This window comes from Bubalus kerabau, chromosome X (assembly GCF_029407905.1).
Source record: "Bubalus kerabau isolate K-KA32 ecotype Philippines breed swamp buffalo chromosome X, PCC_UOA_SB_1v2, whole genome shotgun sequence".
NCBI classification, from domain to species: domain Eukaryota; kingdom Metazoa; phylum Chordata; class Mammalia; order Artiodactyla; family Bovidae; genus Bubalus; species Bubalus kerabau.
The window spans coordinates 61407944-61432538 of record NC_073647.1 but is presented as its reverse complement, the minus strand read 5'-3'; the positions used below and the strand labels follow the sequence as shown (position 1 = coordinate 61432538).

Genomic DNA, 24595 nt, shown 5'->3' with positions numbered 1-24595 from the left:
TTTATTAAAAAATGATAGAGAATGTTGTAAAGTCCATACAACCTCAGATTAATTTTATAGCTTTTATATTTTTCTATTGCAACTACAAATTAATGCCTGTTATGATAATTGAAGTATTCCAAAATTCTCAGATGACTTCTAAATCATTAATAAAACAGTAAAATACTTTTAGTGATGTTGCATTGTCAGATATGTTTTACTATGCTCTCATCCTGTGAAAATTGGTAATCTAAGTATGGCATGTATGCTAATTATGAATTAATGACTGATTAATCTTAACTCAACCTTGGGCAAATCTGCTTCTATGTGCTTCCTCAGCTGTTAAATGGGGGAAAATGACTGCTGGCTCACAGGCATCCAGATGAAGATTTTACTCTTTTAAAATAGAAAGTGCCAGACAGGTATTTCATGACACAATAACTTTGAAGTTTAGCAATGATGGGACTATGGGCTTCCCCGGTGGTGCTAGTGGTAAAGAACCCACCTGCCAATGCAAGTGATGCAGGAGATGGGGGTTCTATCCCCGAGTTGAGAAAATCCCCTGGAGGAGGGTATGGCAACAAACTGCAGTATTATGGCCTGGAAAATCCCATGGACAGAGGAGCCTGGAGGGCTACAGTCCATAGGGTTGCAGAGTCGGACACAACTGAGCACACACAGTGAAAGGACTACCTGCCAGTGAAACTAGAAGGGGTGGCAGATGAGTAGAACAGGAATTTTGAAACTAGAAATGGCTGGGACTCCAAGTTTAACATGACCCTCTAACCACTTCTTCTCTCCATTTTGGCCCTTTTCCCATTCCCAAGCAGAATATCAAATGATTAGAAATTAGGCCTTACCCCTCCTTTAAGAAAGTGCCATACTGCTAGTTTCTTGTGGTTTTGGAGGAAAAACAGCATTCTACTGAACTCCTCACCTCAGTAATGTCCTATAATGCCTGTTTCTGTGAATGATATTTATGGGTCCCCATTTTCCAGGCTTATTGCCTTGGAAGTTACGTAATCAGATGCTGAAAGTTATAAAGTATTGAATTTGTCCAAAATTGAGCTCTTATTCACAGGAGGAGAGCCTGGGACCATTTTTGCTAGGTTAGCTTTCTCCTTTGCTGAGTCTGAGCACTATTTTAGTGTTGGCCTGCTGTGACTCACTGCCTGTCCAGTGGCTTAAGAGATGCTTAACTAAGTCCACAATAGGTATCTCAGATAATGAAACACTGGGATATGCACAAAAGGACATGGTTTTAGGCATCAGTAATGGGGCCATTTTATCATCAGCCCCTATTTCCACTTTCTCAATGCAGCCCAGTAAAATACAATATTTGAGAATCTTTATGCTTTGCCCTTTCTTACACCCCAAATCTGATGAAGTGCAAGTTTTCATCATCTTCCACGTGAGGCAGATCTGCTCCATTCATTGCAGGAAATAGTCTTAGCAAACACTTACCCAGTGTGTTCAGCAGCAATCAGGCCATTGATGATGATGTAGAAATTTATTAGAACATGAAGAGAAGAATTACCTACAAGCAATTCCGGAGTATTGGCTACCAGGAGCCAAATGCCTCATAGGCAGAAATTCATTGAATAGCATGCATTTGTTATATGTTGGGTGCCAGAAGTTTAAGCACTCGAGCTCAGACTTGCTATTAAACCCTCCCTAGCATGCGGGCCACCCACCAGTTGCAAGGCATGATGACACGACAGATAACCCGCCCTCCTTGGTAGCAATATGGATACGGGTAGTAACCTAGTAAAGGTTCACAGACGCGGCGACAGTAGCGGTTGCCTCGACGGCAGTAAATACAACAGTAACCTCTCTCATCCAACATGGAGTCGAATTCTATTCCATTTTCAGTCTGAAAGAAGAAGAAATCAGTGTTGAAGGGGAAGAGGTCTGCCAAGCAGGGGAGGAATATGAAACTATAGAAGTTGGGGCCTGGTGAGTAATTAAGTTCCTGAGCCTGATCTTGGAGATATATCAATGGACTAGATCAAGATTGATTTTAGTTTTCTTAATTTAAAATTTTTTTAAAAAACTTAGTTTTATTGAAATAGAGTTGATTTACAATGTTGTGTTAATTTTTTTCTGTACAGCAAAGTGATTCAATTATACATATATTTATATATATTCTTTTTCATATTCCTTTCCATTATCATTTATTGTGAAATATTGACAAGATTGATTTTGAATGAGCCTTTTAGGTATTCCAAGTTTCTTAAATACTTTTTTTTGTTGTTGTTAAAACAATGACCATTCTCCTTTCAGTGACTTTGATCTGAAAAATAGTGAGATTTGTGAAGGCTCTTTGTTTTTCTCCTCTAAACAAGAATAATGTGCACAGAACTCACGTAGTCATTGATTGGGAGTTCTTCCTCACTTGCTGCTTGTCTGGCGTGACGGGTCTTCTCCACCTTCACTTGAGGGACCACCCACTGCTCGTTTTGTTCAATGCCTTTTTTTTCACTGGTAGGAAAGTGAAGGTCTTCACCATCCTCCTCAAAGTCTTGTAACTCTGAAACTAAGGTAATACGCACAAAGTTGTGATGCAACCACTTTGCTTGGGGGACTAGCACTGGGGGATAGAGATTTTCATTGTGTCTTCTCACTGTCCTCATTTAGGTATGCATGAACCACTTTTCCAGGGTTCTGTAGCTGACATTTTAAGGTCTTCCAAAAGAGATCTGACCATTCCTATGTACACAGACACCTTTGCTCATTTGGCATCAAACACTTACTGTTTTGCCTTATTAGCATGTTAAATTAAAAATTGAGGGCAGGAGACTTTGGTGTCTCCCACAATGATTTTACTCATAGTCAGTGCTCAGTAAATATTTTTGGTTGCCTGATTTGATATAGTGTCCTCTGTCCTCCTTCCTCATCCCTTCTCTTTTCTGTGTTAAATGCTTTTTTATTAAACTTTGTATTTAGAAATTATCTTAGATTTATAGAAGAGTTGCTAAGGTGGTACAGAGTATCTGTATATCTTTTCACCCAATTTCCCCTAAGGTTAACATTTTATATAACCACAGTACAATGAGCAAAACTAAGAAATTAGCATTGGTACAATAGGTTGTTGTTGTTTAGTCACTAAGGCATGTTTAACTCTTTGTGATCCCATGGACTTTAGCCCACCAGGCTCCTCTGTCCATGGGATTTCCCAAGCAAGAATACTGGGGTGGGTTGCCATGCCCTTCTCCAGGGGATCTTCTTGACCCAGGGATTGAACCCATGTCTCTTGTATTGCAGGCATTGGCAGGTAGATTCTTTACCACTGAGCCACCAGGGAAGCCCTTTATAGGTACAATAAAATTAACTAAACTACAAACTTTACTCAAATCTCATCATTATCTCCATTAATATCATTTAAGAGAAGGATGTTGAAGCAGAAGTTGTAGTGTCCAATCCAGGAAACCACAATTGCTTTTTTTTTTTTTTTTTTAAGGCCAAAGAGTACCAATAGATGCCCGCATTGATTAGATCTTTCTCTCTTGGGCAATATAGTGATCTATGCTGTCCAGAATGAGGGAGGCCAAATTTTATGCTAGTTAGGCAGAAAAAGATGTCCAAGGACATTTGCCCTCTCTGTGGGCTGACTGGAAGTTGAGATCTGGAGTCTTTAACTCTACCTTTAGCATCCAATTGCTTTTATACTGATTCCTAAAATAGTCACAAAGAAATTGGTATTGCAGTGACTGTTCTTTCTTCTGAGGAGAATGCCACCATTTGACATAGAAAATCCTTCTTGATACAATAGGGCATTATTTTGGCTCTTCTCTCCTCTGTTCTTGGGTTGGGCACATAGTGGTTTGAGCCATAGTTTGGTAGCCCGACTGCAATGAATATAGATGTACAAAGAGAGACAGATTAGCTTTTTGCTATCACTGCTCACATTGGGGTGGCGTTACCTTTGATGGGATATTTAATAGCCTGTCAGCATTAATTTATCTGATTTATAACTTGGCTGTGAAAAATCTCCTCCTCACTGGCCGTCAGCATATACAGTTTCATCTAAGAAGATACAAGCTTATCATTTGTTTTCCTAGAAATGTAGTCTCTGAATGCTGGTAACATTAACCCATTACTGATTTTGGAAAGCAGAGGATGAAGAGGAGGAGGAGAAAGAGGAGGAGGAGAAAGAGGAGGAGGGGGTAGCCATACCTGCTATTAGAGTGGGATTGATCCAATACATGGTCACATTATCACAAATCTCCAGAATTTTGGAATTTTTAAGAAAGTCTCGGTTTTCAATAGGTTTTTCTGCTGGGACCCAAATCACTGACTGTTCAAAGAAAGTTGTGGTAATTTCTTCATTCTGAGAGAAAAAAGTTGTTCAGGGTAGGGATAGGCAGAGAAATTAATAAAGTGAGTGAGAAATTATGGGATACTGGAAAACACCATATTTCAAGTCTGAATAATAATTACAGTCCCAGAGCTTCCTGTGACGTAGCTCTGTGCCATGCATACAGTAGGTGCCTTTGGGAGAGTTAGCAACTGGTTCCTCCTTCTCCCCTCTAACTGTAAGTCTGCTCACTGAAACAGCAGCATTCTCTGCTCAATTTCTCTTAAAGTCAGGAAGGCTCTCTATCATTTTCTGGGTCTCTCACTGGGCCAAGTACGTTTTAATTTGGCCTTCCGGAACCCTGGGTGACTTATGTTTGTTTTCTTTTAAATGGATGTTGTGTGTGCATGCTCAGTCACTTGGGTCATGTCTAACTCTTTGTGACCACATGGACTGTACCCCACCAGGCTCCTCTGTCATGGAATTCTTCAGGCAGGAATTCTGGAGCGGGTTGTCATGCCTTCCTCCAGGGAATCTTCCTGATCCAGGGACTGAACCTGCATGTCCTGTGTTGCTTGTGTTACAGGCAGATTCTTTACCTGTTGACCCATGGGGGAACCCCTTGGTGTTGTGAGTGCCTGCCTTATTTTAGGCTTATGACTAGGATTGCAAGTTTAATTTGATCACAAGCTGAAAAACACTCCTATAATCCAAATTGGTGAAATCAGTTAAGTAGCACCAGGACCTAATATTTTGGCTTTCAAGATTGCCTGTTAATGGTATAGTTGTAGTACCAAAGATGTCTTTATTTTTTGTTTGTTTGTTTTGAAGTCAAGTCTCTAACTTGTGACTACAATGCCCTTATTACTGTTTTATTCCTTTCATTCTAGATGCTTGGAGTTTGTCTGACAGAATGGTTTTTATTTAGGCAATCTTTTTTTTTTATTGTCAAGAACACTACCTACTTTTCTGTTTATAATGTTGGAAGTAGTTGTCGTGTATACCTAGCTCTTTTTAAACATATATATATATTTTTAAATTTACTTGTTTGGCTGCATCAGGTCTTAGTTATGTCACACAAGATCTTTGATCTTCTTTGAGGCATGCAAACTGTTAGTTGCAACATGTGGGATCTAGTTCCCTGACCAGGGATCGAACTCATGCCCTTGCATTGGGAGTGTGCAGTCTTAGCCACTGTACCACCAGGGAAGTCCGGTATACTTATCTCTTAATCTCTTGGGCTTTGAGAATTTACCCAGTACTCTTAATTAGGTTTTTCCTTTTCTCTTTTGTTTCTCTCTAGTTTTATGGTTTCACTGTTTTTATTCTTTGAAATATGGCTAAGTGTAATTTTTCTCCTAGTCATTTAAAACTCTTCATCTTAGCTCCTTTGTTCAGGAGTCTGTAAAGACCTTGGTATGCACTGAAAAGGACTGTATAGAATGAGGTTGGTACACTGACTAGCTTTGTTAGAAAAATCAGGGCTATTTATATAACTGTTCTGCATGTTTAACATGTGCGAACTATGGATGCAATGGTGAGGGAAGTACAGAATAAAGGGTTTTTGTCATTCAGGATCACAACTTTGTCTCATAAAAAAATCTGTAGCCTAAGTATAAAAAAATAGGATTTTCTTGAAGATAAAGCAATTTCACTATCATGAGATGAATACTTAATGTTATTTAGACAATCTGGCAGAATTAACTGAAAAATAAATTACAGCCAAAATGAGACATTGTGGGCCTTGCAATCTCAAAAACGACAGAATGATCTCTGTTCGTTTCCAAGGCAAACCATTCAATATCACCGTAATCCAAGTCTATGCCCCAACCAGTATTGCTGAAGAAGCTGAAGTCGAACGGTTCTATGAAGACCTACAAGACCTTTTAGAACTAACAGCCAAAAAAGATGTCATTTTCATTATAGGGGACTGGAATGCAAAAGTAGGAAGTCAAGAAACACCTGGAGTAACAGGCAAATTTGGCCTTGGAATACGGAATGAAGCAGGGCAAAGACTAATAGAATTTTGCCAAGAAAATGCACTGGTCATCACAAACACCCTCTTCCAACAACACAAGAGAAGACTCTATACATGGACATCACCAGATGGTCAACACTGAAATCAGATTGATTATATTCTTTGCAGCCAAAGATGGAGAAGCTCTACACAGTCAGCAAAAACAAGACCAGGAGCTGACTGTGGCTCAGATCATGAACTCCTTATTGCCAAATTCAGACTGAAATGGAAGAAAGTAGGGAAAACCACTAGACCATTCAGGTATGACCTAAATCAAATCCCTTATGATTATACAGTGGAAGTGAGAAATAGATATAAGGGACTAGATCTGATAGATAGAGTGCCTGATGAACTATGGAATGAGGTTCATGACATTGTACAGGAGACAGGGATCAAGACCATCCCCAAGAAAAAGAAATGCAAAAAAGCAAAATGGCTGTCTGGGGAGGCCTTACAAATAGCTGTGAAAAGAAGAGAAGTGAAAAGCAAAGGAGAAAAGGAAAGATATAAACATCTGAATGCAGAGTTCCAAAGAAGAGCAAGAAGAGATAAGAAAGCCTTCTTCAGTGATCAGTGCAAAGAAATAGAGGAAAACAACAGAATGGGAAAGACTAAAGGTGTCTTCAAGAAAATCAGAGATACCAAAGGAACATTTCATGCCAAGATGAGCTCGATAAAGGACAGAAATGGTATGGACCTAACAGAAGCAGAAGATATTAAGAAGAGATGGCAAGAATACACAGAAGAACTGTACAAAAAAGATCTTCATGACCCAGATAATCACGATGGTGTGATCACTGACCTATAGCCAGACATCCTGGAATGTGAAGTCAAGTGGGCCTTGGAAAGCATCACTATGAACAAAGCTAGTGGAGGTGATGAAATTCCAGTTGAGCTATTTCAAATCCTTAAAGATGATGCTGTGAAAGTGCTGCACTCAATATGCCAACAAATTTGGAAAACTCAGCAGTGGCCACAGGACTGGAAAAGGTCAGTTTTCATTCCAATCCCAAAGAAAGGCAATGCCAAAGAATGCTCAAACTACCGCACAATTGCACTCATCTCACACACTAGTAAAGTAATGCTCAAAATTCTCCAAGCTGGGCTTCAGCAATATGTGAACCGTGAACTTCCTGATGTTCAAGCTGGTTTTAGAAAAGGCAGAGGAACCAGAGATCAAATTGCCAACATCCGCTGGATCATAGAAAAAGCAAGAGAGTTCCAGAAAAACATCTATTTCTGCTTTATTGACTATGCCAAAGCCTTTGACTGTGTGGAAAACAATAAACTGTGAAAAATTCTGAAAGAGATGGGAATACCAGACCACCTGATCTGCCTCTTGAGAAACATGTATGCAGGTCAGGAAGCAACAGTTAGAACTGGACATGGAACAACAGACTGGTTCCAAATAGGAAAATGAGTATGTCAAGGCTGCATATTGTCACCCTGCTTATTTAACTTATATGCAGAGTACATCATGAGAAATGCTGGACTGGAAGAAACACAAGCTGGAATCAAGATTGCTGGGAGAAATATCAATAACCTCAGATATGCAGATGACACCACCCTTATGGCAGAAAGTCAAGAGGAACTAAAACGCCTCTTGATGAAAGTGAAAGTGGAGAGTGAAAAAGTTGACTTCAAGCTCAACATTCAGAAAACGAAGATCATGGCATCTGGTCCCATCACTTCATGGGAAATAGATGGGGAAACAGTGGAAACAGTGTCAGACTTTATTTTTTTGGGCTCCAAAATCACTGCAGATGGTGACTGCAACCATGAAATTAAAAGACGCTTAACTTCTTGGAAGGAAAATTATGAACAACCTAGATAGCATATTGAAAAGCAGAGACATTACTTTGCCAACAAAGGTTCGTCTAGTCAAGGCTATGGTTTTTCCTGTGGTCATGTATGGATGTGAGAGTTGGACTGTGAAGAAGGCTGAGCACCGAAGAATTGATGCTTTTGAACTGTGGTGTTGGAGAAGACTCTTGAGAGTCCCTTGGACTGCAGGGAGATCCAACCAGTCCATTCTGAAGGAGATCAGCCCTGGGATTTCTTGGGAAGGAATGATGCTAAAGCTGAAGCTCCAGTACTTTGGCCACCTCATGCGAAGAGTTGACTCATTGGAAAAGACTCTGATGTTGGGAGGGATTGGGGTCAAGAGGAGAAGGGGACGACAGAGGATGAGATGGCTGGATGGCATCACTGACTCGATGGACGTGAGTCTGAGTGAACTCTAGGAGTTTGTGATGGACGGGAGGCCTGGCTTGCTGCGATTCATGGGGTCGCAAAGAGTTGGACACGAGTGAATGACTGATCTGACCTGATCTTTCTGGGGGGCAGCACCACATGTGGAAACTTGGTTCCCTGACTAGGGATTGAACCCATGCCCCTTTGAGTGGAAGTGCAGAGTCTTAACCACTGGACTACCAGGGAAGTCCCTGCCTTTAACTTTTTCAGAAAAGAAATCTTGTTATGTCAGTGTGGAATGTCATTGTTGGCTGGCCCAACTCAAAGGCTTGCATTATTTTCTGTAAAAAGCAGTATGTGATACTGGATATAATAGCTTTTTATCTTATTCATTCTCCTTTCATCTTATTCTTGCCTCCTATAGTAGTCTCTAATATCCTAGAAGTTGCTCTGTTCCTCAGATGCACCCAAATTGAGTGTGTGTTATTAACTCAGTCATGTCTGACTGTTTGTAACCTCATGAATTGGGGCACACCAGGATCCTCTGTCCATGGGATTTTCCAGGCAAGAATACTGGAGTGGGTTGCCATCCCCTTCTCCTGGGGATCCTCCCGATCCAGGGATTGAACCTGGGTGTCTTGCATTGCAGGCAGATTCTTTACCATCTAAGCCACTAGGGAAGCATCCAAATTAGGCTTATTTAAAATAAAAAAAAAAAGACTCCCAAACTTTTCACTTGCCATAGACCTTGGGAGCAGAGCATCGTCTTTGGGGGAAATCCTTTTCTTGGAAATTCTAGGAACCAGAGTCTGTAACTTCTCTGGAAGTTACTGGTTCTGTGGGAACCAGTGACAGCCATGAGACTTGGATAATGGAAAGTAAAAATGATCCCCACACCACCTCATCCCCCCAAATAATAAATAAAAGTAAAAGAGAAAGGTAAATGGGTAGATGAGAATTAAGATGGAGAGAGTTGGGCAAGAGAAAAATGTAAAAGAACCTAGGAGAGAGAGAAGAAAAAGAAAGAGGTATTTATAGTATATAGAGTGGTCTCTGTGCTATTGGGATAATTTCATTTTAGATTTGCCAGTTAAGCACTAAGAAAACCAACCCAACCCATTTGTTTCTTCTGGCTATAGTCACAATACATCCTTAGCTAAGGTTCCCCTCCTTCCTCCACTGACAGCAACATACCATAATTATTGTCATAATATCATGGAAAAATGAAGAGTCTCCTGGGCTTTATTGATGGCTGTATTTTAAGCAATAATCCTCCATCTCCCACTAGGCCTACAAGGGCCACTAAGCTGTTGCACTGATGCACTAGGTTATTTTACCCTGACCTAGGGGTGTGCTTTCAGAGAATTTGTATTACACTGTACTTTTAACCTTTTTTGCTTTTTCTTTTCTTAGTGATATTAAGGATAGATTATTCCATTAGCAGCCCAGCATAAAATGGTAAGATGAATGAACTGAAATATTTTTTAAAATTTTTAAAATATTTATTTACCTGGCTGTGCTGGGTCTTAGTAGTGGCATGTGGGATCTAGCTGCCTGACCAAGGATGGAACTCAGGCCCCTTGAATTGGAAGTGTGGAGTCTTAGCCACTAGACCACCAGTGTTAGTTGCTCAGTCGTGTCCCTCTCTTTGCAACTCCATGGACTGTAGCCCGCCAGGCTCCTCAGTCCATGGAATTCTCCAGGCAAGGATACTGGAGTGGGTTGCCATTTCCTACTCCAGGGGATCTTCCCAACCCAGGGACTCAACCTGGGATTCCCACATTGCAGGCAGATTCTTTACCATCCAAGCCACCAGGGAAGTCCCTTAATTTTAATTTTTTTAATTGAAGTATAGTTGATTTTGGGCTTCCCTTGTGGCTTAATCATAAAGAACCCACCTGCCAATGCAGGAGACAAAAGAGATGTGGGTTCAATCCCTGGGTCAGGAAGATCCTCTGGAGAAGGCAATGGCAACCCTCTCCAGTATTTTTGCCTGGGAAATCCCATGGACAGAAGAGCCTGGCAGGGCTACAGTCCATGTGGTCACAGAGAGTTGGACATGACTGAGTGCACAAGCAATAGCAATATAGATGATTTACAATGTTGTGTTACTTTCAGGTGTACAGTAAAGTGATTCAGCTATATATTTAAGTTATTACAAGATATTGAGTATAGTTCTCTGTGCTATGCAGTTGGTTATCTATTTTATATATGGTAGTGTTGAACTGAAATCTTTATTTCTTATTTTAAACTTTTATATTTTGCATTGGGGTATAGTTGATTGACAATGTTATAATAGTTTTAGGTGAACAGCACCGGGACTCAGCCACATATATACATGCATCCATTCTCCCCAAAACTTCCTTCCCATTCAGGCTGCCATATAATACTCAGAAGAGTTCTATGTGCTATACAGTATGTCCTTGTTGGTATCTATTTTGTATATAGTAGTGTTGAATTAAAATCTTTAGAATAGGTGAATGTCAAAGTGTGACAAAAGCAGCAAGGATCCCGAGTGGCCTTGGGGCTTTTGATTTGGCAGGATTGATTTTGTTCTTCTAGCTCACCACTCTTACCAGAAATCTTTGGTTTGGAAGCAAATGCACATAAGCCATGTTAATGGCTGCTATCCTTAAGTTAATTTTTAATTTTTATTGAAGTATAGTTGATTTACAATGTTGTGTTAGTTTCAGGTGTACAGCAAAGTGATTCAGATATATATATATATATATATATATATACACACATATATATAAGTTGTTATAAGATATATAAGAGTATACACCCTTATGTTCTTAGCAGCACTATTTACAATAGCCAAGACATGGAAGCGACCTAAATGTCCATCAACAGATGAATGGATGGAGAAGATGTGGTACATATATACAGTGGAATATTATTCAGTCATTAAAAATGAAATAATGCCATTTGCAGCAACATGGATGGACCTAGAGCATTTACTTAGTAAAGTAAATCAGACAGAGAAAGAGAAATATCATGGCATCACTTATATGAGGAATCTAAAAAAATGATACAAATAAACTTATTTTCAAAATAGAAACAGATTCAGACTTAGAGAATGAATTTATGTTTACCAGGGGACAAGGAACAGTTAGGGACTTTGGGATTGCCATGTACACACTGCTATATTTAAAACGGAAAACCAACAAGGACTTACTCTATAGCACAAGGAACTCTGCTCAATATTCTGTAACAACCTAATTGTGAAAATAATTTGAAAAAGAATAGTTATATGTATATATATAACTGAATCACTTTGTTGTACACCTGAAACTACACAACACTGTTAATCAACTGTACTACAATATAAAATAAAAAGTTAAAAAAAAACTAAAACTAAAAAAAAAAGAAAAGTACAATGTTGGACCTAAAAGCATAAACTTTAGTTTTTGAAAGGTCTGAGTTCAAGATCCCAATCTGCTCTTCTCTAACTGTGTAACACTGGGCAAGTTACTTTTTGGTTCACATCTGAAAATGGGGACAATAATAGTACCTGTCTATAGGATCATTGTGAGAATCAAATAAGAGTAAAGCATTTAGTACAAAGTCTGACAGATAATTAGTCTCCAACAAATTATTGCTTTTACTACTACTATTATTCTTACATACCTCATCTATTTCTTCCTCTGGTTCAGAAAATTCAGGAATCACTTTAATCTGAGTTTTGATGAAGCATTTTTGAAGACCTACAAAGTAAATGCCAGTGTATCCCTATAAAATAGACAAAAAAATAAGAAAACTTTCTGAAGTAGCCACAATTAATGAGTGTCATGATTTGTCAGGGCCCCAGGCTGGCAAAATTTGAATTCAAAAGGAAAGCTTTCTCTTATAAATTAAATGGAGGCTACAGGTTATTTTTAACTTGACTCAAGTGTTCTAATATTTTAAGTGGGAAGCCTTAGGGGGAAAACATCCAACTTACATTTTTTTTTTAATTTTATTTTATTTTTAAACTTTACATAACTGTATTAGTTTTGCCAAATATCAAAATGAATCCGCCACAGGTATACAACTTACATTTTTAAAGTCATGTACTTCCAATGTTTCATCAGTGCCATTTCCACTTCTGAATATTTCAGTTTTGGTAATGGGATCAATTTCCATGTAAATCTTCTTCTTCTCTCCATTGCTGTAGAAAGTGTGCTCCATGTCATATGTCTGGGAGAACAAAGGAAAACAAGCTGTAAGATACTCAGTATGACCACCAATGCAGGTAGATAAAAGAGACTTGGGTTTGATCCCTGGGTCAGGAAGATCCCCTGGAGGAGTGAATGGCTACTCACTCCAGAATTCTTGCCTGGAGAATCCCATGGACAGAGGAACCTGGCAGGCTGCAGTCCACAGGGTCACAAGGAATCAGACACAACTGAAGCAGCTTAGCACACACACACAGATGTCTGTTCATGGTGATGGTGGTTTAGTAGCTAAGTTGTGTCTGACTCTTGCGATCCCATGGACTCTAGCCTGCCAGTCTCCTCTGTCAATGGGATTCTCCAGGCAAGAATACTGGAGTGGGTGGCCATTTCCTCCTCCAGGGTATCTTCCCCATCCAGGGATCGTCTCCTGCATTGCAGTCAGATTCCTTACCACTGAGCCACTAGGGAAGCATGTTCGTTCATAAGACACTTTAATTGGGTAATATCTGGGGCACATTCTTTTTCCAGAGCCTTTGTAGAGAGGTGCTGTCTCAGCAGCGTGCTGTTGGGAATTCTCTGAGACTTGAGATTAAAGTGAGGTGTTTTTTGGCACTAGAGCTGATACGGGGATCCCTTCAGAGTTAGTATTTTGTATTCAAGCCAAGTTGTTGAACTAATTACTAAGAATTCCAACAGTTTTTCTTGGCACCCTTGACTAAATAGCAAATGATATTTTGCAAAGCAGTCTATAAGGTGTTTTTCCCTTATGGTAAGAAAAGGTATCGCCAAAGACCTCTACTGCTTCTTTAAACTGCCACTTCCCTTTCTAAGTACTCAAAGGTCACCCACTTTCTTCCTGTGAAATTCAGTAGGGCTGAGAAAGAGATTTGAACAGATTTAGAATGCTTAGGTATTGCTCTTTATCTCCTTATCTACCAAGAGATTTAATATTGCCTTACTAGTCTTGGATATGTCCTCTTTAAGCACTGAAGACCATTGTCTTTGGCGAATATTAAGTAAAAGTCTTACCCTGACCTCAACTGCTTCCTTTTGCCCTTTAAACTCCAGGAAACATTTACTGCCTTCCCCTAACCTTCTCTGTTATGGGCTAACAAAATCTATTCAGTTTATTACTGAATTCTCTTTTCCAAACTCGATTCAGCTGACTTTAAGTCTTCAGGTTCTCCTGCATATAGAATTTAAAAACCATGAATTGTAATATGCACTATGTAATATGGTATCTTCCAAGAAGAGCGCCTTGGCAAAGCTAAATATCAGGTTACTCCTGAATGGTTGAAACAAAACCCCAGACTCTCTGCTAACCTCTAAAAGAGACCGTCCTCTTTCTAAGGCCCATAGAATATCCCAGTCTATTAACAAGCCCATTGCTTATAATTGAGGATGTGTTTACGTTGTTGTTGTTTAGTTTCTATGTCATGTCTGACTCTGTGAGAACCTGTGGACTGTAGCCCGCCAGGCTCCTCTGTCCATGGAATCCTCTAAGCATGAATCCTGGAGTAGGTTGTCGTTTCCTTTTCCAGGGGATCTTTCCAACCCTGGGATCAAACCTGGGTCTCCTGCACTGCAGGCCGATTCTTTACTGCTGAGCCACCAGGGAAGCCAGATGTGTTTACAGCTAGAAGCATAAGAAAAACCTGAAGGAATTTGCTATCACAAACCAGGCCAGCCCTGATGGTGCCATGTGGAAGTCTATCTTATCCCTGTTGTTAGGAGGCCTTTTGCTATCACGTTTCTTCATATTCATTTTTCTTTATGAAAAGCATTTGGTAAACTGAAAGCCTAAAAAAGCAAGTCATCCACAGAGCCAACGTTGCTTTCTAATGATTCTGTTCCCAGTGGCAGTCTTTTAGAGCTTGCACTGGGTTGGGTTGTTTTTTAATGTCTGCCAGTGTCTGTGACTGAATGTTAGATTAACCTGGTCAAATTTTCCCCACCTCAAGTAGAAAAACATGTTGGAAGGGCTTGTAGAAGCACTGTTACCTCAAGTGTGAAAAGTTGATTTAGTTACTGAAAAGGAAAGCAAGAGACAATGATATTGACCTCTTTGCTGCCCTACAGTAACTTAGACATGGTCAGAGCTGAAATAATTGTTGAATACATTTTTCTCACCAATGGCAAATTCTTGTCTTCCTAAAGAGATTTGAGCATTGGCAAGGTCTTTTAAGAGACAACATTTTAAAAGGGGAAGGAAAACACTATTTAGAACTTTCCAGCAACTGCAGAGTTAACACAGTGAGTCTGACTTGGTTTGTGACAGGTAGCAAATTCCCTTAGACTTGTTATTTGCTTCTAGTTATAAATTTGTTCTGAGTTGCAGCTCTGCGGCCAGCCTGAGAAACTTCTACCTATGGCAACAAATTGAGCTCTCAGTGGGCCTGACCTAAGTAGAGGAGAGAGGCATCTAATACAGATTCAGCCTTGTCAGATCTCTCAACAGGGTGGAATTTCTTTAGAAATACTATCCATTGCTGAGACAAATGTCGACACCACCAGTCACTGGGGGTGGGGTGGGGTGTTTGTTTCATCAGTAGCACAACTGATGGATTATTGCACGGAAAAATGAGGTTAGAGACTAGGGGATGTTGGAACGCTGCCTACCTGGGCAAAAGAGAAAATACAGGCTGTATTTTCAATCATTGGGAGAAGACTATGGAACCATACTGGTGACATTTAGGATTTCAGTGTACTTCTGTGGAATGAATTTTCCTGCACTGTTGGCAATGCACTTCACTTGGACACCTTGCTAGATGAAAACTATTGGAAACTGCCACGCTCAGCAGATCCTGATTATTTTCAGCATTCTTTCAAAGAGTTTTGTTGTTGTTGTTGTCGGGGGAGGAGGCATCCATTCCGATTGTAATTATTAACCAGCATGTTGCCTTTTTCTTAATAAGGATAGTGGGATCAGAATGACTTCATTTATATGTGAATTCTGGGTGGGAGGTGGGGGCTATATATTCACTCAGATGGAATTCCATTATCAAAGGTGTCCTTTTGGAACAAACTTTGTCTAGGAAGATGATGCTGGTGGCCCACTTTGGACTGCTTAGGGATGAGTTTGAGCAAATCCAGACATACTGTCTTGTCCGAGTCCCCATGGAGCACATTGCTTAACTGGCCCATATGAAGACTGAGCTCATGCCTTTGGCTTTAGAAGTACTTTTCTTTCTACTAAGCTCACTGGCTAAGGGGCTAAGGGTCTTTCCGGAGATGAAGGAATAAATGATTTTGTCCACTCTGGGTGTAAACTAAAGCAGAGACAGGATGACTTGTCTGAGAGAAGTGTGAGTGGGCTCCTCATAGCTCATTTCAGACTGCCTCTAAGTCAGCTTTATTCCAGGAAAGACAGAGCAGGGTCAGAGTATGATAAGAACACTTCTGCCAAACTGGCAAATTAGGGCAAGTTAATCTTTGGTGCTTCTAGTTTCCCTTTTCTGTACTTTTTATATCCTGTTCCTTTTGCGCCTTTCTATGCCTTCCTCCTCTTTCCATCTCCCTCTATTCCTCTGTCTCCTGTCTAGACATCTAGGAATTTCGTGATTTTTCTGATACCTTATATCAAAGAAATCTATCTGGCAAATGATCTCACACTAAGATATTAGTGATGGGCATTTGTTTAAAAAATTGAGTTTGATACTTAACTCAAAGGAAAGAATTATTACTGGTGGATTTTAAACACAATGGCAACAAGAATAAGAGATATTTTAAGGGCATCTTTCCTGCACCACTCAAATGGGCTCCAGCTCCATCCACAGGTAAGGCTGATCTCAAATATCAAGGACCAGAACACTGGAGTGGGACAGGTAAACCAATGGGATGGGATATGACTCAGAAGTAAAGTGAGATAGATATGTGGTGAAGTCCAAGGAGTGAGGGATATAGGAGGAGTGCACTAATAAAACATGGAGAAAACACAGACTCATTTCTCTTCCTTGCCCAGGAATTCTTTCCCCAGTGTGGTTAAATCCTCCACTCAGGCAGCAAATGAGCCCTAACATCCCTCTTTCACAGTTTGCTGTGTTTTCTGGCCTCCATTTGTGACAATCTCTGAGATAAGAAAAAAAAAGCTTTTTATAAAGAGTGAAGCTGCCTGAGACCTCAGTGTGATAGATCTGTTTGGGGGCAAGTAGCTTTAGCTTGTCCTGAAAAAGTATTTGAGCACATTTGGCTTAGGTTTGTTTTTTGAAGCCTGTGATTAATCTAGCTGTTCTTCTCTCCACCGTCCTTCTTTACTGTCTGTTTATGAGGTACACCCTCCAAAGGTGAAATACATGCTCAGAATAGCTGGCTAGCAGATGTTAGGCTGGAAGGAAGGGAAGGGAATGTATTGTGCCATATTATTACCGAACTAGCTTGTGGGAATTAAAGGGCCTCTGGGTATTTCCTTAACTAACACATAGCAGACACATTGTTTCTTATGCAAAGTTGGACTTCTGTATCTTCAATCACCAGTTCTCACCCCTGGAAAAAAAAATTGGCTAGGCAGCACAGACATTCCTCTTTTTCAAAAAGAAAAAAAAAAAACCCCACATTTCTTTCATCTAGAGATTCAAGCTGACTTGGAAGTTTTTCCTACCCACTACCCTTACCACTCCTTATTCTTAAATGCAGATGAAGAATAGTGGAAAAATCTCTAGACCAGTTTCTAGTCCTAGCCCCAACTCTGCCACTTATAAGCTGTGTGACTTTGGACAAGTCACCAGATGTCTCTGGAGGCTTGGGTCCCATCTTTATCTCTCACCCCTTGCCATATGCAATGTTGAATAGTTGACAAAATTAATTGTCTTTCTAAATTGAAGTATAGTTGATTTTATCCTCTAGAGTAGGAAATGGCAACCTGCTCCATTATTTTTGCCTGAAAAATTCCATGGACAGAGGAGTCTGGTGGGCTACAGTCCATGGGGTCGCAAAGAGTCGAACACAACGACTGAACCACCGACTGACAGACTGGTAGCTACGACTAACAATGTTGTGTTAGTTTCAGGTGTGCAGGAAAGTGATGCAGCTTTTCAGATTCTTTTCCATCATAGATTATTACAAGATATAGAATATATATATACAAGATATAGAATATATAGAATATATCCCTATGCATACAGTAGGTTCGTGTTGTTAATCTATTTTATATACAGTAGTTTGGCAAAATGAATTCTTTTCAGATTTGATAGACAGAGGTCAAGTTGAACTGTTGAACTACTACTACCTGTTGATTCCTGAGCTACTTCCTTACAGTAGCCACAGCCCCTCTCTTAGCCACTAAAGGACAGCTCCCTTTGAAGACCTAGGGTTTTTCTGGCTGGTACCATGTGATTTGCCAGCAATGCTGCCTTAGGAGAATAAGGAGACTGAATACAAATGCGTTCCTAGTAGCCAGAGTCCTAACCTATGTGACTGATGCGGACCCTCAACAACACAGAGCAAGAGCTGACTCAAGAGAGTTTCTAGACAACGGTGGACTTCGCTTTTGCATGGTTTGGGAGGAAAATAAAATTTTAAAATGCTGACATGGCACCATCTGGTAAAGTTCAGTTCCCCTGCTAAATGGATTCCAGCTCCATCTTTCACTTGAGAGGATGAAATGCTTCTCCAGACCCACATTTCACCCACCAAACTGGAAAACCTGGGGAACTCAGGGAAGAAAGTTGCATCCCCCATGTGCCTACAAGGGGAATGAATAAAGTTGGCCCCTGGCCAATATTAGTATTAGAGAAATAGGCACAAAAAAGCCAGATCCTGACTTATCAGGAAAGTGCTTTTTCTGAGCAAAGGATTTTCAGGCTAGAATGCTGTTGTGTTTGCAGTCCTGAGTGAAACTCTTTGAATTGTCATCTGCAGTTGAGGTGAGGGGGAGGGCAGACAGATGCCCACGTATCCTAACCATTCTCATTTCATCCTGTTTACATGCAGGAGCTGAGGGGACATCTCCAGGAATCTGCGGGTTGCCATGTGGGTCTTAGGACTTAGGCTTTCCAAATAGCCCTAAAATCACCAGGCAGTTCCTATATATGGCAGGAAGGGCAGCCTTTCATTTATTTGATTAATTATTCTTCTGCCTCATTCTACAAAGGATTGGAGGGAGGATAGGCTACAAGGTCTGTGCTATATCTATCAACTGTTGGTTTAAAAGCTGGGATTTTTCTGCCTTGTTTTCTCCATATTGAATGAATTAGCTGGAGAGTTGATTTCTCCTTGTTTCAAGTTCAATGTGTGATACAGGGAGCCTTAAGCAAGAATGTATCTCTAGGGAATCTGCTTCAAAGATGACTGGGCAGTCACTGCATGGAAGTGGAGCCTTGTGATGCCCTCTTGAAACCTCTGGGATTGAATAGGTGCCCTCTGCTCGGTTTAAGAAAGCTGCATATAGAACTCAATGGACTGGCTTTCATTCAGCTCAAGTGGCTTCTATATGTGGCTGTGGGTTGGGGATCTGTAGCTTGTAAGGGAGTGCAGCAGTTCTGTCAAAGTTAGTCTTCCTTGTTTTACTTTATTTTCATCCCTTCCTCTCTCTTTTATGTGTGCATATGCTCATGCCCGAGGTGTGTGGAGAGAAGGAGTCCATCATAGCTTACTTCCCATTTCAGATCAAAAATCTGGATCTTTTGTCCACATCAAGGTGGGAGGTAATGAGAGGAGGAGGGGAGAACTTACTGGCATGGAAATGTCAACACCAGATGTGGAATGTTAAATAAACACTTTATTATAAGCAAATGTCAAAAAGCAAAATAAAAATGAGGTGTGGTTGGAGGCTAGAGGAGCAAACATTAAAAACTTGGAGGGAGTCCTGGGATGCCAAACACATCATTGTCATCCATGAGCATATCAGCATCACCAGTTCTCTCCACCAAGGTCCCCACAGTCTCCATAGGTCCCACAGTCTTGTAAAGGAAAGTCCAGAAGATCCTGGGTTTTCATCTGCTAACTGATGATTCTTGCCAGACCATACTCTTAAGGGGAGCCTCTTTAATTTGTGCAAGATGCCTGGATCATTTTCCTCTGCAAATCTTCTTCCAAGACTAGTCTGACTTCTCTTCACTTCCCAGCATTTATTAAGTCCTCTCTGAGGCAGCCTTATTAGCAGCCCTAGCCATTGGAAACCTAGATGTTCCCTGGGGCTCTTTGTCTGGGAATTGAAGGTAGTGGACTTAGTGGAGCATCCACATCTCCAACTGGTTCCTCGGTTTGCAGTGGACCTAACCTGGTCTTCTGGGGCAAGGCCTGGACTTCAATATCAAAGGCAATAAATCACAACTCCCTATTGGAATGGAGAACAAACAACCTTTGTTCACGGTAGAAAAAGTTACCTCAGGAGACACCTATTTATTATCTTTTACCAGATTGCTTTGTGTTCATTTCTGAGAATTCCTTTGCTAAAAAGTTACATACTCAAATGGATTACTTCTTGAGAGATTTGGTTCTTGATAAACTTTATTTAGTAACATACCCCACCTCTTCTTTGCCCACAGTGACAAGATTTGACATTTGGTTTGAGGAAATCACAGGATTGCATTAAAAAGCAAACTGGAGTGAGAAGCAAAGATGATATAATAAAAAAGCAGAGGTGACCATGGGCTCTATTAGTGAGCTTGACACCTTGTTAGATAAAAGCAAGGTCCCCAAATAGTCATTTATAATTACACTGAGACAAATAGCACTGCAATTTTAGGAAAATACAAACTTTTTCAGAATAAGATTTGCAATTACAATGGCTACAATAAAACCAGAAAAGTCATATAGCCCCATATTTAGGCACATACATATTGGTGGCCAAAAGGGCTAGTGACTGACTACACCCAGTTAAGTACATTATGGTCGTGAAGGACAGTTTATTCTCCTCTTGTGCTCGTGCTCAGTCACTTTAGTCGTATCCAACTCTTTGAGACCCTAGGAACTGTAGCCCACAAGGCTCCTCTGCCCATGGGATTCTTTAGGCAAGAATTCTGGAGTGGGTTGCCATGCCCTCCTCCAGGGGATCTTCTCTACCCAGGGACTGAAACTGTATCTCCTGCATCTCTGCAATTGCAGCCAGATTCTTTACCTCTGAGCCACTGGGGAAGACCAATTCTTCTCTAGCCCATCTGTAATTGTCAAGAGGACCCAAGATTCAATTTGTGGGGCAGCGTGTCACCTTGGGAATGAGTTATGTAATAGCAAAATTGGATCAGAATGTATCTTGGCACTCTTATTTATTTACTATTTCTTTCCTGATCTTAATTACTTTGCCAACTTTGCTAGCCTCAATGTTAGATGGCTTCTCTAGAAAAACACGTGAACAGAAAGTAGTTGAGAAGCAGAGAACAGTGAGAATGATAAGAGAAAGGGCTAACTATATGCAATGGATGATGCAAAAAATCCTTTCTGGAGCAAGGTATAAAAAAAAACAAGCAAAGAAAGTTCACTATTCTTTCTCCTGTTTAAACTTGATAAGGTAGCCCCTGGGACTAAATGAAAGTCAGTATGGCAGCAGAGGTGAAGAATCCAAAAGGTGTTATGTCTTACTTCTCTGTTTTTTTTTTTTTTTTTTTTAAGACTTTTGTCCAGTTGACTTCTGGCTCAGCTGGTAAAGAATCTGCCTGTAATATGGGAGACCTGGGTTCAATCCCTGGGTTGGGAGGATCCCTTGGAGAAGGGAAAGGCTACACATTCCAGCATTCTGGCCTGGAGAATACCATGGAATGTGTAGTCAGTGGGATCGCAAAGAGTCGGACACGACTGAACGACTTTCACTTTCACTTTTCACTTTCCAGTTGACTTTCTATTTTCTATACCCCCAGTGTCCTTCCTTATTAATCCATATTATTTTCTCTTTGCTCCTATCACTCCTTTGGCTCCTAATGGTTCATGCTCAGTCACTTCAGTTGTGTCCAACTCTCTGTGACCCCATGGACTGTAGTCTGCCAGGCTCCTCTGTCCATGGGATTTTTCAGACAAGAATACTGGAGTGGATTGCTGTGCCCTCCTCCAGGGGATCTTCCTGACCCAGAGATCAAACCTGCACCTTCTGTTTCTCCTGCATTGCAGGTGGATTCTTTATCACTGAGTCATTGGGGAAGCCCCCTAATGGTTCATAACAACCCATTATTTTCTTCTTCCCTTCCCCATTATTTCATCCTGCCTCCTAGATGTGTGCCTTTCCTTCCTATGTCTGCTAGCAAATAATTAATAACAGTGGTAACAACAGCAACATCCTACACCCTGAAAAAAAATGTGATAAAACCAGAAAATCATCTTCACACTTTACAGCTTGTAAATTTATTAATTCTCTTTCAAATGGAAATTGTTGGCATGAAGGGGCTATGATTTTCTTTGAGTCACAGCTAAACTTGCTCATTGTGTATGAGCCCAGGGGTGACAATAACACTAAGGTACACTAATACCAACTACAGTGGCCTGCTGAGCTTCACTAAATAACCCTAATATCAGAAGCATTCTGAGACATCTGTGATTAATGACTTGGTGTCACTTTTCTACCTTGTGGCATTACTATCTCACTGGGACAGCAACAACTGTGGCTAAACCCTAACATAACACTAACCTGTGGTGAGAAGCTGAAAAGCTCTAGTTTTTTTTTTTTTTTTTTTTTTTGAGTCACAAATAAATGTGAATTCAGGTACGAGAATTACTCCTTCTGAAAAGGAGTTTGCTGCCTGTCCTCACAGGAGATGCATTAAGTCAGAAACGTAATCCCTGAAAATCTTTTGCTGCCATTTCTGGTGGTTTCTTCTTATGTGGTAGCATAATTACTTTTCCATCAGTTTCTGCCCAGATAATTGAAAGAAAGATGAAAACTATTTTTTCTTACAGTAAGAATTTTTCTTCTAGGAGGAACTTTAACTCCTTAAAACCAAGCATTAAAAAAGAATGGATAATTCTACATCTTATCATTACTAACTGAAATACAGAAAAAACTTTGTTTTCCATTGCCAAAATAATTAGGCAGAAAAAGAGAGAACCGAAATCTTGGTTCAGTTTTCCACGTCACCAAAAAATTAATGCAAAACAAACAGTGATTTTCATTTTCAGAGTAATATACATGTCAACCACTAATTAAATTCAATAAACTCAAAACAGAATCTTTGGATAATAGTGTTCATTTACTTACTTTTTTGGGTGTCTCAGGCCAGAAGTGCTTACTCCCCCAAAACAGGACAATTAGAGTTAAGGCGAGGATACCAAATACCAATCCACAAATCTTAAGTAATTTACATATCTTCTTGGATTTAAAAGCTTCTGCCTAAGCAAAATACAAAGAGAACAAAGAAAAATAAACAATAGCCCTTAAAAATGCAAGCCGTAATTCAGTCACTTTTAATTTCACTTTTTAATGTTCACATAGCAATGATATCTCTGTAAAGCCATGCTTTTGCTCAAAAGGGGAAAAAATATGAATCAACTTACATTTAGAATGTCACAGTCCTCACAGTTCTCTGGAGGATTCTTTGCCATGGTCTCTCAGCACACAGCACTCTTTCCCTGCTTTGAGAGGACTGAGAGACCACTGCTGAGGTGGAGTTGCAAGTGAGTCGACTAACAGATGCCAGAGGAGAAGCTGAATTTATATGACTCAAATATGTCATACCAGAGCCTGAGGGAGCCCAGGGGGCTCCTGTGCTGCGATTTGTTGCATCGATATACCCATATATGTATATAACTTCTGTGCACAGAATTCCATCCAGAATGGCAAAGACAGAAGGTTATAATGAGAACTATTGTCCTGGGGGTTGGTTTGGAAGGGGACCAAGCCTAGGACACTTCGAAATGATTTTTCACTATGAACTTAAAATATCAGTGGCAATGCATGCTGCATACTCCAGAAATAAGCAAACAAAACAAAGAAAGGAATGGAGACCTAATTTCAATTCCATTTGATCTACCAAATATTTACTGCAAGGATATTAAATGTCAAGCACTGTGCTTAGTATAGGAGATTCAGAAATGAATAAGATAGTGCCTTCTTCTCTATATTAAAGCTCTTTGAGGACTAAGATCAATATGTAGTCAACAAATTATAATTAAAAACAAGATTTAAATGGTTAATTACAAGTTTTCTCTGTCTCTCTTTTCATTCTGTCTCTCTGATTATTTTCTTTTCCTACATTGTCTTCCTTAGTCTGTTCCTTAATGTTGATATTCCTTATGATTCTATCACTGATGATCCTCTCACTCTATATATACCCTTCTTAGATGATCTCATCCACTTCTACAGTTTAAAATATAACTTACATACCAATGATTTCTAAATCTATACTTACAACTTCAATCTGTCTTTTGAATTTCAAAGTCATTTGACTATCTCTACCTCAATGGATCTCAAGAATCTCAAAATGCAACATGTCCCACATCAAAATCTTCTTTCATTTCTCTGATAATGAGTGATGTTGAGCATCTTTTCATGTGTTTGTTGGCCATCTGTATGTCTTCTTTGGAGGAATGTCTATTTAGTTCTTTGGCCCATTTTTTGATTGGGTCGTTTATTTTTCTGGAATTGAGCTGCAGGAGTTGCTTGCATATTTTTGAGATTAGTTATTTGTCAGTTGCTTCATTTGCTATTATTTTCTCCCATTCTGAAAGCTGTCTTTTCACCTTGCTTATGGTTTCTTTTGTTGTGCAGAAGCTTTTAATTTTAATTAGGTCCCATTTGTTTATTTTGCTTTTATTTCCAATATTCTGGGAGGTGGGTTATAGAGGATCCTGCTGTGATTTATGTCGGAGAGTGTTTTGCCTATGTTCTCCTCTAGGAGTTTTATCGTTTCTGGTCTTCAAGCCAGTCAGAATGGTTGCAATCCAAAAGTCTACAAGCAATAAATGCTGGAGAGGGTGTGGAGAAAAGGGAATGCAAACTAGTACAGCCACTATGGAGAACAGTGTGGAGATTCCTTAAAAAACTGGAAATAGAATTGCCTTATGACCCAGCAATCCCACTGCTGGGCATAT

General features: G+C 40.0%; 1 protein-coding gene across 2 annotated transcripts; it reads right to left on the bottom strand.

Moving 5' to 3' along the window:
• Nucleotides 1–1211: 1211 nt before the first annotated feature.
• Nucleotides 1212–23178, bottom strand: TNMD (tenomodulin). Of its 2 annotated transcripts, XM_055563907.1 has the most exons (7): nucleotides 23060–23178; nucleotides 22764–22895; nucleotides 12525–12665; nucleotides 12117–12218; nucleotides 4156–4309; nucleotides 2346–2515; nucleotides 1212–1852 (listed from the first exon to the last, which is right to left on the bottom strand). In XM_055563907.1, the coding sequence occupies exons 1-7, from the start codon at nucleotides 23105–23107 to the stop codon at nucleotides 1643–1645; spliced, it is 957 nt and encodes a 318-aa protein (XP_055419882.1). In that variant the 5' UTR covers nucleotides 23108–23178; the 3' UTR covers nucleotides 1212–1642. The 2 variants fall into 2 exon arrangements, with proteins under 2 accessions (XP_055419882.1, XP_055419883.1); XM_055563908.1 differs by lacking the exons at nucleotides 22764–22895; nucleotides 23060–23178 and adding an exon at nucleotides 13673–13777 and having other exon boundaries at nucleotides 1213–1852.
• Between the last annotated feature and the right edge of the window lie 1417 nt (nucleotides 23179–24595).